The following is a 15,305-nucleotide window of genomic DNA, read 5'->3' as shown; positions in this document are numbered from 1 at the left end:
CAAAAGTCTTAGCAGGCAACTGTACAGCCATAGCTGCGGGACCGCTTTCTAATGCCTGTTTTAATTTAGGTTTTTGTCTGTTTAGGGGATCTATGTCAACGAAAATTGCTTTTAAAAATGTCTCCTTGCAAGCTGGATGACTAATATCTTTTAAAAGAACAGTCTCTAAGACTTGTCCTCCAATTGACTTCAGACTGTCCTGTATACTCTGATTGCTCGTTTTCCACTCTCTGTTTTCCCAAAGGGGTCTGAAAGTTAAATTACAACTAGAAAACCAAATATTTGGGCTATACTTTTGTCCTGTTTCCCTGTACCAATCTATGAATTTACGTAACTTTATCTCCTTGGTGATGTTGGGAATACCCTCATTTAACTTATCAAAAGTATTTCGAATAAACTGGGTGTCTCTTAGGAGTTTGTCAACTTTTTCATTAATATCTCCTACCTGATCCGGACACAGCTGTCGCAGCCTTCTGTCGTCGTTCTTGTTCACCAGGCAGGCGTCCCTGAGTACTTTTTTTGTTGTCTCAAGGTCTCTAGTGTCTGCTGTGGTATTCCACCACGGCGAATTGGGGAAATAAATTCTTAACTTCTCAAGTGTACAGACATTATCATACCTACCGGACATTTATAAGTCAGTCTCTCAGATACAATTGAGGCCAATAAGCCTGAACCTTTGTTTTCTTTCAAAGCCCAACCTTCACGTGGGAGATTTCTCCTCTTAATAACCAGTTTAGGGCAGAAAACTCAGGTCCTCTATTGTTTATAGACCACCTTCTCACTCTATTGGACTTTGCAACGACACAATAAAGACTTTTAAACTCTAGTAGTTTCTTGCGAAGCACTTAATAAATGTCATTCAAACACCTTAAGGACTTTTATCTTGTCTGTAATCACTTACGTGTTACAATCCTGGCATGCGACCTTCAATTGTGGTCGTCTAATTTGTCCGATCTCCAGTTCTTACTGACAATCATAAAGATTTAAAAAAAAAAGAGAATTTTGTTAAAACAGGCTTCTCTGGACCTTTTTATCAGCCGGCTGAGATGATTGTCAGAAAAAACAGAAACCGTCGTCCAGTGTTCACTCACCCATCACGTCGGGGTCACCAAATTGTTAGGTCTGCTTTGTTCATGAATGAGTGAGACAAACACCAGGCTGAGTCGAAATCAGGGTTCTTTGTTCTTTATTACCGGATTGTAACACTTGCGACTAACAAAGTTAGTCGGAGAATGCATTCTGCCGTTATCAGCAAAATGGTGATTTTTTATACCCTTGGATATGTGCTTAGAACATCATCATATCATTACTTGTCCAATGACTAAAACTGTTGCTATCCTTTCCCTGCTAGCTTCCTGCCTCTCAATCCATCAATGTCTCTCTTATCTTGTAAGTACAAGGATGCATTTACATCTTGTTACAGCCCTGTACATTCCCATCTCATGATGTTTTACCTAACAGGAGTACAAGGACACCTCCCCTTCTTGTTACTGCCCTGTACAGGGTAACTCCCTACACATTCCCATCTCATGATGTTTTACCTTACAATGGGCATATGGCCCAAAGGGCCCGCGCCTGTGCTGTACTGTTCTATGCTCCATAGCTGGAACCTTTGCCATGAGTGCAACTCCATTTAGCTGTTGAGTGATTCATACCATGAAAAATGAGAAGTTAAAAGCCATAGATATGAGGATTTATTACACTGTGACTCGCTTCATTTGAGATTTTTGCAATGAATAGCTGGTGATGAACTGTCATTGTTGCATTAATAATTTGCTTTGTCCAGAACCCTTACATTCTGCTTTATTCAGTTTTTCATCTTGTTAGTAAAATTGTTTCCATGCCATTGGCCCCAACCAACCTAAACAAACTCATGCACGTCCAATACATCTGCATGAACTCTGTGCTCAATTATCTTCGCCTCCTCATTTGAGAATCACTCATATTACTTGCTTTAAAAAAAATCCCATCTCTTGTGCATATGATTCCCTCTCTATTCTCCTTTTGCCTGTATTAATTCTCATTGCTGCAGTACAAACGCAGGTTGTATCTGACAGGGATTGTGGTCTGGTGGCCTTCAAATCGCACCACACCAAAGACAATGGGTTAACAAAGCACATTGGCCCAGTGCATATTTCATGCCTTGACTTCCCATTGCAATGCTCTTTTATGTGTGAAAGGTAACACAAAGTCTGCAAAAATAATAAGCCTTGCACTCTGTGTAGACACAAAGACATTTCTTCCCACTGTCACAAAGGTGGCAGGGAAACTTGCATAAATTGTGGATTTCAGGGCTGACCTTGCATTGGAGAGAGGTTTATGTGAACGGGCAGTGGGGATGTCTTGTGGAGGTCTGGGTTACTAAGAGGTGGGTGTAATCACATTGCCCTGAACTGGTCTTGGAATTTGACTGGCAGGGAAGAGAGTGTAAGTGTGGGAGGCTGCAAGTGGGAGTAAAAACTTCAAAACCTTTTTTTAGTATGCTAAGTCAAGTCATTTAGTCAAAGCCCATAGCATGATCCCCATGGGATATCAGATAGGTTTTCAGTTCTTGCTGGGTATGACACAGAGGGAGCCATATGTGCATGGTAGCATCAAATGCCATTCAAAGCAATATCTGACAATATTTCCTAAAATTAATTTGTCCATGCCTAACAAAGAATGGTGTAGGCAATTCTTGCAGGTGTATTTTATCTATAATATAAGCAAAAAAAAAAGATCAAGGAGAGAAAGATTAGTAAGAATTACAACCATTACAGGAACCTCATCACTGCACCGACTAAAGCTTCATACACACAATTTAGCCAATTTAATATACAGTGATGAAACTGTTAGCTGGATTGAAAGGGCAAGCATGGAATTGAGTTTGTACTTTTCTATCTCATTACTTTTTAATACACAATTGGAAGAGGTGGTAACCAATAAACTATTTTGGAGCCCGACTCTATGAAATTTACAACAGAAATGACTATTTTTGGACATAAAATTAATCTTTCTATCTGGGATCAAAAGAAAAGTATACAATCTCTGATAAGCTTGTGGACTTGTTTTTTAAATAATTTATTGGATAGCGTCAGCCACAGAACTAGAATTCCTGATTGTGAATTAATGCTGCTTTGGTTTTCAAAGATGGCCGCTCAAACTTTACTGTGAGGATGTTCAATTAAAAAAAATAATATGTAAAACAATCTTTACTTTTCAGAATATTTGACTGAACTGTGCGTTTAAGCTACAAAGAGATGGAGATCCATAATTGCACAATAACATGTCATTTTAATCGGGTGTTCGTGACAAAAGGTTTTCATTCGGACATGTTGTTTTGTATCAGTGATAGAATTCAGTCTTTTGCACATTGGTACATATGACCTTCAGTCAGATTTGTGAGTCTCCTGCAATATTTGATTCCATTAAATAAAAATTGAAAATGCCTGAAATACTTTTTTCAACTGTCAAAAGAGAAAAACAAAAGTCAATGTTTCAGGTCAATGACCTTTCATCAGAATCTGACCATAAGGCCCTGAGTGTTTTCATCACTTGCTCTTTTTTTTCAGATTCCCACATTTTAAAACTATTTTAGTTTTCCTATTTGACCTTTTTAGACTCCAGAAATTGGCAGTGTTAATTTGCATCTGCTCTTGTGTGACAGTGGAAGGCCTGGGAAGTGCGTCAAGGTAGGAGGGTCCAGCATATTTCTCCAACAAGGGGTTTGACACTGTGATGTCACAAGTCATAGAGTTCGACAACATGGAGAAAGGTCCTTCGATCCAACATGACCAAGCTCATCTCATTTACCTGTGTTCAGTCCATACCTCCCTGAACTCTCCTATCCATGTATTTGTCTAAATGTAAAAGTGGTCACCCAGAGAGAGGATCATAGTTGTGGATTTATTTCCAGATCTGCAGTCAGCATCATCTGAACAATAGATGGGAATATATGGGGCTGTTCCTTTGTGGTGGGAGAAACCTTGTATATGTGGTGAGTTTGCTCATGGTAGCCAATGTATGAAAAAATGTGGACACATGAGCAACATCATCATCATGTATGTTGGGCATGTTGTGACATATAATTAAATAACATTAAAAAAGCATCCTGAGTTGTCATTTTTAATGCCATTCAATATTATTGTAACAAACAAACCTTTACTAAAACTGAATTAAACCTTTGAACTTGTCCTTTGCAGTGATATCATTTGAACTTTGCTAATGGATATGTTTGAATTTTACATTTGCTGCCCACACAACGAAATGAATAAAGTATACTGATTAGTGTTATCTAATAAGTACCAATCATGTCTAATGCATGACTAACTTAGACAGCTCATTTCACCTCTTGCCTTAATGTTTCTACCTGATGGTAATTTTTAGCTATTACAAATGATTTTGTCTCATTGGCAAATTATTAAAATATTTGATAAAAGCACCCTTTTACATTTTTTCACACAATTTGTCAAAGCAACCCAGATTCTTAATTGGTTCAGTTAAAATGGAATTTGGCTGATTTATTCATTGTTCATCAGTGGCCCTAACATTATCCATAACATGAACATAGCTATGAGAATAAAACTGGGAGATTCCCTGGGAGACAAGACCAAAATGTGCTAACTGTATGCATACAGTATTCTGAATAAAGCAGGGAAACAAAGCAGACATAATTAGGGATGCAATGGAGAAACTCAGCAGGTCACGCAGCATCTATATATACATCATAGTGTTTGCAGACTTTCCTATTTAAAATAATTTGGGCAATTCAGCCTTGTGAGCACACTGTTATGCAAAGATTGAAGCTTTGAAATACAAACTTCTCCAACCCCCCAAAATGGGACTTCAACTCAATTATTTGAAGATGATCTAAAAATTATAGATTTTTGAGATGCAGTTTAAAAAGATGGCATCAAGGTCAGTAAATACATTTACAGATTAGACATGATTTTATCGAGTGGCAGAGGATATGTACTGTTTCTTTGTAAAATGTTTTCAATAGTGCAGAAACATTCCACCTTGAACCATAGAACCACAGAATACTACAGCATAGAAGCCTCCCCATTGGCCCATCTATTCTGTCCCAATCTATTATTCTGCCTAGTCCAATTGACCTGCACCCAGATCATGGACCCTCCAAACTCTCCCATCCATCTATTATCAAAATGCATTGAATTTTATAAGGGGCATTGTTGTGGTTACTGATTTTTTTCCTCAATCACTTTTTAAAATTTCTCTTTCTATCCCCAAATCATTCACCCTCCTATTCTGCAAATCCACTATTTCTTTCTCAGTCATAAAATCTTTTCACACCCAGCAAACTATGTTGTTATGTCTTATGCTTGAACTGAAAAATGCTGATCAGAAAACTATCAGGGCACTTGTAAGATGACCGACTCCATCAAGAGCAGAACACATTTGCTTTTTATGGACAAAAATATGTTTATTATTCCAAAAGTAGCAAAGCTACTAAGGAGCCCTGTGAAATCTTATCAAGAATGTTTCATTATACTTTTAGACATTTAATTCAAGCAAAAATTTGGTTATTTTTGTGACTACAGCTTAAATTGCATTTTATTTATTAGTTGATTAATTATTCTTGGCACAGAGCAGGAGGCTGATACTGTATTTGTCCTGTTGTCTTCTTCATGCAAGAATGTCACCGTATCATATTCTTTTCTCTCTCATGTGCATAACTCTTCTCTGCAGTATGAAGTTCTATCTATTTGTTCTCAAGATAAAAACAGTTATCTTGAGTTTGCCATATTTTATTTTGGTCCAAGTGAGATCTTTGAAACCCTTTCATGATTTTGAAGATTTCTGGCAGGTCACACCTCAGAATTTGGACAGCTGTTTTATTGTAGTTAACCTTGCCTCTAACCCTCTACTGAAACAGCTTTGCAAAGTTTCCCTCGATTGCAGTGAAGTCCCATTGGCCTCATTGTAATTTTGGCTCATTGCCACTCTCTGCTCCCTCCTATAACCAGAGCAAACTGACTGGAGAACCAAAGGAATTGAAATGTCTAATGCAAGATGGGCTTGCAGATGTTGCTCTGTGCGTATTTTGTTGGGGCATTTTTCTATTCTTTGCAAATGTCAGCAGATTTTCATTCCTTCCCAATTACAATTGTACCTTGATCCATGGAGGGTGTCACCCTGCCTTGGCTGATGATTGAGTATAATATTGTGCAATAGTTCCTTTTTAGTAATTCACTGTGGTGAAATTAAACTCGATGGACAAGTAACTGCTTTATTATGTTGCCCATTAAATAGCAAGGTTACAGTATTGAAAGTGAAGTTAAAATGGATAAATGGCAAATCAAATTGATTTCAGCTCCAGGCTCTGGGTTCATTACTGACACAAATAGAACCAGTTTTTAACTGAGTGGGGTTTTTGAGGAATTCAAAATGTGGGAATGCCTTTCTCAGTATGAATATTCTGAAATTAATCCACAATTATGTTTTTCATGCGAATTATAGGGAATTACTTGTATCTTTAATTTTGATGCATGGGAAAATTGAACTGAAATATTCCTCAGTTTGTAACTGCAAAATTTGAAATGATTATAATTAAATTACTAAATGCCATATTGGGCAGATTGTTATACCGTATTTTTTATCCACAAGATTTAGGCAGAAATAGCATTTTCTATAACTGGTGTTGCATCATCTTGGTGACCTCAATGGCCTGTGCTCTGTTGTTCTCTGACACTAAAACAAATCTTGTTCTTTTTGCTTTCAGATGTCATTCACACTGTGGGACCTATAGCAAGAGGAAACTGTGATGATCGTCTTAAGCGTCAGTTGAGGAACTGCTATGAGACTTCCTTGAAGCTGTTGGAGACTCAAGGGTTGAGATCTATTGTAAGTGTTACTCTTGCCTAAACCCACAAAAGTAGTCCTTTGTGATATCGACTGCCTTCTTGAGTCAGCACTTCATGTAGATGTCTTCGATGATGAGAGGTCACACCTCCCCATTGCTACTCTGCTGCCTTCTGCATTCCTGGCCACCCGAATAACCAAACCAAGCTGTAATGCACCCATCTGTTCATCTGTTGTAATAAATTGGGGAAATTAGGTAAGGGAAACTAACATTCTTCCCATAAGGCATCATTGCCTCCAGTAGTTAGTAAAACAGTGCATTTCCAATGATCCAAAATGCTCAGGACTGGATGTGTGTCGATTAACAGTGTTTTCTGGATATCTGAAAAATGCCTTTAAGCAGCCCAGTTTAAGCAGCAGAATGTTTGTATCGGCTGTTGCCAATCCTGACACCTCCCCATTGCCATCGCTGAACCTGTTCAGATCCCCGACACCCCCCGCCCCCCCCGCCCCACCACCATCACGGAACCTGCCAGGGAGCCCGAAGTCCCTACTCCGATCCCAGCCCAGTAGCATCAGCATAAGATAACAACAAAGAACAAAGGAAGATTTTTCAAGCATGAAATAAAGTTTAAGTCTTACCTTGAGTACACGAGAGCTCCATTGGATTCAAAATGGTGCTAGCAATACGTCAGAGTCCCACTTGAGCATGGCAGGTGAAAAAAAATCAAATCTTCTTCAACTTGTAATGACATGTTGCCGCCAAAAATTTTCATGGATAACTGACAATTTTGGTAAAGTGGCTTTCGGATAATCGGAAATGTACTGTACTGACACAAACATTTACTTCCAGTTTATTTAATTACCTGAATTTAAATTATACACCTGCAATAGAGATCTATCAGGATCACTAATTCATGGTTTTGGATTATCAGTCAGTAATGTAATGTAGTTTGCCACTATTCATCCATCCTTTTAATTTTGACTGAGATGAAAGATATTCACAACAGTCCTTTGTTTATTCTTCCTGTGATTACACCCACAATGTCTGAAATATCCAGTTATCAACTTGAAGTATATTAAAGTAAGGGAAATAATTGATTTATGTCTGGGTAGATAGGGATTGAAGTCACATGGTTCTAAACCTAATTAAAATGGATTTGTCCACAGATGCTAAAAGTTCATTAAACATTTCTCCACTGTCCTCCCAATCTTTAGGAGAATTCTCTTCTCTTTGCTGGCTATTTGAATTGACCAGGTGAATTTGCATGCGAGGTTGCCAGCTGAATTTACATGGTGCTACTTGCTGAGATTTTTTTATTGAAAGTAATTGGCATAAAATAGAATGTAAAACTTTCCGTGGATTCCCATGGTTCATTTCATGATTTGAACTTATAAGCTGCCATGTCAGCTTTTAGAAGTCTGTTAAAATAGTTGCTGTGGGAATTGTGATGGCCTTTTATCAGAAAAAAATAGTTCAGCACCTTGCAGCCATTTTTCCCTCCCCCCCCCCCCCCCCCCCCAACTTTTCCCTTGCTGGTAGGGGATCTAGATTTATTTCCCACAATATTTGTATTAGTGTGAGCTGAGACAGTTTAAGTGGCTACATTTCAGAAACTGAAGAGGCCTTTGATAAATGCAATGTCTTTCCATGTCAGGCCATCTGGAAACATAATACTAAGCAATCTCTGTCGTGTTTAAACAACCCAGACACACACTATCAGTTGATGTATGATGAACCCATAAACTGAACTCTGGCTCCTGGTTAAGAACTCACTCTTAAATTCCTCAGCCTCTTGTCCCATTTTATCTATGCTGCTTGATAAAGAGGGGTTAGGTTACAGCAGAGTGAAACCATGGTGAAGTACAATTAAGTAGGCCACTCCATTAGAACAATTTGTAAACAAAATTTGTGTGATTCCAGATGCAACAGGGCTTTTAGTTGAGGTGGAGGGGCAGAGTAAAAGTGACTTTGACAAATGACAGTGATTACATTAACACAGCAAGTGTCCATGCCAAGGTTTGTAATGATCTGTCAGAACTTGTATTCACCTCAGGAGTCCCTTTCTGTCAGTCTAATGAAGAAAGCAGACCTTACCTCAGTCTGCAGCCAAGTCCATGACAGGAAAGAATGGATTGCAAGAAAGGTTCTTGTGGCTTAACATAATAATGTGCGTTCGCAGCAGAGAAAGGCAACAACCGTGCTTTAAATTAATATTTTAATTATTTGTTTGATGGATTTTCTCTTTCTATTCCCAGCCCATTTAGTGAAAGATGGGATATGTATAGACAGATGTTGTGACTTGTTTTTTTTTATCTTCCACTTGACTTGGTAGGGTCATGTGGCGGACTTGCATTTGTTTAGAAGGAAGGGAGAATTCTCAACATTCCTTCAACAAACCTATCTTTATTCCAAATATATGACCTGATTTTGTGTAAACTTGCATATAAACTTACAAAATACAGTTAACTGCATTTAAATTCAGCCAAAGTTCTGATCTGCAGTGGACTCTTGCCTCTCGATCATCTTCTAGTTCTTCAGAGTTCTTTTCAATTCCAATTCTGGTTTGTTGCCATCCCCATTTTTAATACTTCCACTATAAATGACAATCCTTTCAGGTGCAAAGCTTGTAAACTCTAGAATTTCCTCCCTAAACCCCTCATTCCCTTTTTTAAATATAACCAACCTCTTTGAATCAAGCTTTGTCACCACACATGCATGCCCATTGTCAGCTTGTGTTTGTAATACATCCTGGGGAACATATTACAATATTAAATATGTTCAATACATAAATGAAAGTTGTTGTTTGGGAGCACAGATTCAAGTCCAAAGGAACTAATGTGGGTGGTGTTCATGAATATTTGGTAACAGCACTTAAGTAAAAAGAAAGCAGAAAGGCATGGCAGCACTTGAAAGAGGTGGCATGCTTGACATAACTGATATGGGGCAATACGTTGGTGCTCCTTCAGGACTTTAAAACTGCTTCAACGTCATCCATTTCCTTTTATTAGAGAACTGCATATTGGTTTAACTAAATTGTTAATCATACTCAATTAGCACTATTAAAAGTTCTAGTGATATGTTGTTCAGCTCCAATTAACATTCGTGAAAGCTAATTATCACATTAAAACCAAATAAGACGTTTAATTAAATCTTCATTCTGAAATTGGAATCATACTGAATTTATGTCATTAATTTATTAGTTTCAGTTTATTTTTTTCACCTGGGATCAGGGCACAGTTGGCAAGGCCCTTAAATTGGGTGGTATGCCAGGCCACTTACCTACCACTTTAGTGGGAATGGAATGAATGTAGTGATACCATAGAACAGTACAACACAGAAACAGCTTCTTTGGTGCTGAACTATTATCTTGTCTAGTCCTATTGACCTGCACCTGGTCCATGGCCCTCCATACCCTTCCCATCCATGAACCTATGCAATTTTTCTTCAATGTCAAAATGGACCCTAGATTCACCACCTCTGCTAACAACTCATTCTACACTCTCTGTGTGAAGAAGTTCCCTATAATATTCCCTTTAAAACTTTTTTTCCCCCACACGTAACCCTTGTCCTCTAGTTCTTGACTCACCTGAAACCTGGAACTCTGGAAAAAGCCTGCTTGCATTCACTCTATCAGTACCCTCATAATTTTAATATCTCTATTGTTGGTTTTTCTGTATCTCTTTCCTGATTAAACCTGAGCTCATAATGAACTTCAACTAACGAGGTTCAAATGCTTATCTCTTCTTTGTCTATGCTGGGAATTGTTTCTCTAAGTGTTCTCTGAAATAGAAATGTTGGACAACATTTGAAATACCTTTTTCCTTGGGGCTTAATTGGACTAAAGCTTAGACAAAGTTAAAGTCATACCTTTCACAGCTGATTTCATCCAACAATTCTTCATGTTATGACAGTTTGAGTGGAAGTCATTATTTCTGGAAAGGTTTGTTAAAACCACTGAGCCAGAGATTCTGATTTGGATGCAACACATAATCCTGGTGTAAATTTCACTTAGAGTAAGAATTGTTGTTTTCTTCATTTACTCAAGTTCTTTTGTATTGGACAAACCTAGAATATATCATGAAGCAGCACTTAGTAGAACTTTTATAAATCTGCTTTAAAGTATATTCTTTGATATCTTTAAGAAAGATTTAGTAAGTACAACTGAAAATGTTTTTATTGCAACAATTTTATTTAGCCTGCTGCCTGTGAGTAACTTTATCTTAATTCACTAAAGATTACTTTTTAAAAACTATGCAGGAATTTGGTAACTATTTTGGGGAATGGAAATCAGTTTTTTTCATGAATTGAACAGGATATACAGTCAACAACTTTTAATGTAATTTTAATAAAAACACAAAAATGCAGGAGGAACTCAGCAGGTCTCGCAGCATTTAAAGGGAGTAAAGCTATATACCTGATGTATCAGGCCTGAGGTAAAACTTGAAAATCTGCCGACACCGTGGTTGAAGTAAAACCACAAAGCTGGAGGAAACTCAGTAGGTCAAGCAGTGTTCTTTATAGGGCAAAGGTAAAAATACATAACCGACATTTCAGGCTTGAGCCCTTCATCAAGGTATGAGAAAATGTCGTCAGGCATCCGAACAAAAGAGGGGGTGGAGGGGTGGAGGATGTGATAGGAGGAGAAGGGAGGGAGGGTATAGCAGTAATCCAGGGAGGAGGGATGGCTGGGTGAAGGGACAGGAAAGGGAGGGAGGAGGACTGGGAAAGAGAAAGGAGGGGAAAGGGAGCAGAAACCAGAAAATTCAGTGTTAATCCCATCTGGCTGGAGACGGCCCAAACAGAAAATCAGGTGTTGTTCCTCCAATTTGCACGTGGGCTTGATGAGATAGTACTTAAGGCCATGGACATGTGAGTGTGGGAGTGTGACACAGAACTGAAATGGTTGGCTACTTCAAGGTACAAGCAAAAAACAATCAGATGCCTGAATAAAAAGGCTGTGGGAGAAGGGAATAAAAGGCAGGGGAAGGAGCACAGACCAGAAGAAAAAAGGTGATAATTACACAAGGATAGCAGACAAAAGATGAAAGCTGAAAATTAATTGGTGGAGAGGGTGGCTCTGTGAATGCAGTGCTGGAGGAAAGGAGATAGAGGGAGAGGGAGAGACAGAGTTAGAGGAAAGAAGAAATAAGGATAGGGAGGGGAGAAATGGGATGTGGGCTAATGGAAACAAGAGAGGTCGATGTTAATGCCATATGGTTGGAGGTTGCCCATGAGGTGGTGTTCTTCCAATTTGCAGGTGGTCTCATTCTGGCAGAGCACGAGACCATGGACAGACATACCAGTCGGGGAATGGGGCAGGGAATTGAAATGGGTTGCCACTAGGCCCACTAAATAGGTTGCATTACACGCTTTGAGACCTGCTGAGTTCCTCTAGCATGTTTGTGTTTTTAACTACAATCACAGTGACTGAAGACTTTTGTGTTTCACTTAAATATAATTTCAATAGCGTTTTTGTCCTTGTCTTCAAGGAATCAGATTATCGTGAATAATCTTTTCCAAGAAATGCAAAAAGTGTTAATTAGTACAAGCATGCCACTGTGATTAATTCAATCAGGGCCTGTGCTAGCTTTGTAACCGAGCATTGTATTTGTCATTTACAAACCAATGCAGACTTCTGCAGAAAATTAGTTTGTAGAATGGGCAAAGGGGTGGCAAATGAAATACAATGTTGGAAGGTGTACGATCATGCACTTTTGTAGAAGGAATAAAAGGGCAGACTATTGTTTTGCTGGGGGTAATAATTCAAAATTTGGAGGTGCAAAGGGTCTTGGGAGTCCTCATGCAGGATTACCCTGAATATTAAATTCCAGGTTGAATCAGCGAAGAAGGCAAATGCAATGATGGCATTCATAGCTCGATGAATCTAGATGAGCAGTACAGTTGGCACAGTGCCTTTACAGCACTGGTGATTGGGACCAGGATTCAAATTCTGTGCTGTCTATAAGAAATTTGTATGTTCTCCTCATGTCTGTGTGGGTTTTTCCCAGGGGCTCTGGTTTCTTCTCACCATTCGAAATATACCAGGGGTTGCAGGTCAGTTGAGTGCAATTGGGCCGTACGGATCCATGAACTGAAATGGCCTGTTACTGCGTTGTATGTCTAAATTTTTTTAAATTTTAAAATTTAGAACAGGATGTAAGAGCAGAGATGTAATGTTGAAGCTTTTACGGTACTGGTGAAGCCTCACTTGAAGAGCAGGGTGCAGTTTTTGGCTCCTTATTTAAAAAAGGATGTGCTGGGATTAGAGATGATTGAGAAAAGGTTTACAAGAATGATTCCTGGAATGAAGGGATTAGCATCCGAGGAACATCTGACAGATCTTGGACAGTGCTCCGTAGAGTTCAGAAGAATGAGGGAGGAGCTCATTGAAGCATCTTCAAAGTTGAAGGGCCTGGACGGAGGGCACAAATTCAGGGCTGAAGGGCACCCATTTAAAATGGAGATGCGGAGGAATTTCTTTAGCCAGAAAGTAGTGAACCTCTGGAATTTTCTACTATGGGCAGCTTTGGAGGCCAGGTTGTTGGGTGTATTTATGGCAGAGATTGATGACTATCTGAATAGTGAACTGGTGCAGGAGGCAGATTCCTAGATAATTGGGATCTCTTTTGGGGAAGGCACAAAAAGGATGGGTTACACCAGAACCCAAAGGGGACCAATATCCTGGTGGCCAGGTTTTGGGAGGGGGATGGGAACCAGAGTGGTAGATCTGAAGAAGGGGAAAACAGCAGGAAAGTGAAGATAGTGTGCAGCAAGGATGAAAGACAGGTGACGAGACAAAACAATAGCTGGAGGGGTGACAGAGACTCAATATAAAAACTGGTCTAAGGCATTATACTTAAATGCACAGGGCATTAGAAACAAGGTGGATGATCTTACTGTACTGCTACAGGTTGGAGGGTATGATGCTGGGGCCATCACTGAGTTGTGGCTAAAGGGTGCATGTCAATGGGAGCTGAACATCTAAGGATACATGGTGTATCGGAAGGATAGGCAGGGAGATAGAGGGGTTGGTGTGGCTCTGCTGGTAAGCAATAATATTAAATTATTGGAAGAAGGGACATAGGATCAGAAAAGATGGAGTCCTTATGGGTTGAGTTAAGGAATGGTAAAGGTAAAAGGACATTAATGGCAGTTATAGACAGGTGTCCAAGCAGCAGCCGGGAAGTGGATTACAAAATACAACTGGAAATAGATAAGGCATGTCAGAAGGACAGCGTTACGATAATTGTGTGGGATTTTAACATGAAGTAGATTAGGAAGGTCAGGTCAGTACGGGATCAAGAGAGAAAGTTTGTGGAATGCCTATGGGGTGGCTCTTTGGAGCAGCTTGCTGATGAGCCCATCAGGGGATTGGCTATCCTGGACTGGGTGCTGTGTAATGAAGCAGGGGTGATTAGAGAGCTTAAGATAAAGGAGGTAGTGATTGAGTTCACTTTGAAATTTGAAAAGGAGAGGCTAAAGCCTGACGTCGGCATTTCAGTCACATGAGAAACTGGCCAAAGTCGATTGGAAAAACACGTGAATGGGGAAGACAGCAGATGAGCAGTGGCTGGAGTTTCTGTGAGAAAAGAGGAAAGTGCAGGACAAGCACATACCAAACACAAAGAAAAATGTGAAAGGAAAAATGTGACAGTTGTGGCTAACAAGGGAAGTTAACATCAAAGTTAAAGCAAAATGGAGGGCATATGAGGAAGCAAAAAAATAAGTGGGAAGATAGAGGACTGGGAAACTTCTAAAAACATGAAGACAACTAAGAAGGTGACTAGGAAGGAAAAGATAAATTATGAAAGGAGGTTAGCAAATAATACCAAAGAAGATATTAAAAGGGTAAAAGGGTGACCAAAGCAGACATAGGACCAATAGAAAATTATGCTTGTGTCCGTTGTACAGTCTAGCAGACCTGTCGGGGGTCATCAAAGTGATGGATGATACTCATACACCATCATGTTGAAGTGTTAGGAATAACAAGACCACACCTGAAGTTGTCAGCCAGAGAAGGGTAGAAGCATTTATTGACATGCTGTCAGGCTTAATATAGATACACAACAAGTGACCTGGTGTCATGACGTCTGAAGTGTGAACAACCTCATGACGTAGCTACTTTGAGTAGGCCAAGACTTCTCAGTAGACCTGTGGGTTCTGCTGAATCACTATGCCTCGTGGCTGAAATGGCTAATTGCCAGTAAATAGGAAGCTGTTGTGTCTAGCCGTTACAAGACGGGAGCAGTCAGTGCTGGTTCTGCCCACTTCCTCCAAGCGTACCACAACCATGTGTATTATTTCATAATTTCAGTTTAATTTAGTATGTGGGGAAAGGATCTAGTTCATGGTATTCTCTGAAATATATTTAATGCAGTTGGAGAGAAAAATAGAGCAAGTATAATTCCTTGGGTCCCCGTCTCTGTGATTCGATTTGTGCATTGTGTACAGGAGCTTCAGACTTTCAAATTCAGCATTCCAGGTCAGTACACCCACAGAA

At 39.4% G+C, this 15,305-nt stretch overlaps 1 protein-coding gene across 4 annotated transcripts in view; it reads left to right on the top strand.

Moving 5' to 3' along the window:
- macrod2 (mono-ADP ribosylhydrolase 2) overlaps positions 1-15,305 on the top strand; it is a 1,543,249-nt gene that overhangs the window by 966,063 nt on the left and 561,881 nt on the right. For all 4 annotated transcript variants that reach the window (XM_069931826.1, XM_069931823.1, XM_069931822.1 and 1 more), the window contains exon 7: positions 6,722-6,843. In XM_069931826.1, the coding sequence (XP_069787927.1) occupies positions 6,722-6,843 (122 nt within the window). The remainder of the gene's footprint in view (positions 1-6,721; positions 6,844-15,305) is intronic.

The sequence above is a fragment of the Narcine bancroftii genome, chromosome 4 (genome assembly GCF_036971445.1).
Source record: "Narcine bancroftii isolate sNarBan1 chromosome 4, sNarBan1.hap1, whole genome shotgun sequence".
NCBI classification, from domain to species: domain Eukaryota; kingdom Metazoa; phylum Chordata; class Chondrichthyes; order Torpediniformes; family Narcinidae; genus Narcine; species Narcine bancroftii.
The sequence above is the reverse complement of the archived record's forward strand: the minus strand, read 5'-3'. Positions and strand labels throughout refer to the sequence as shown.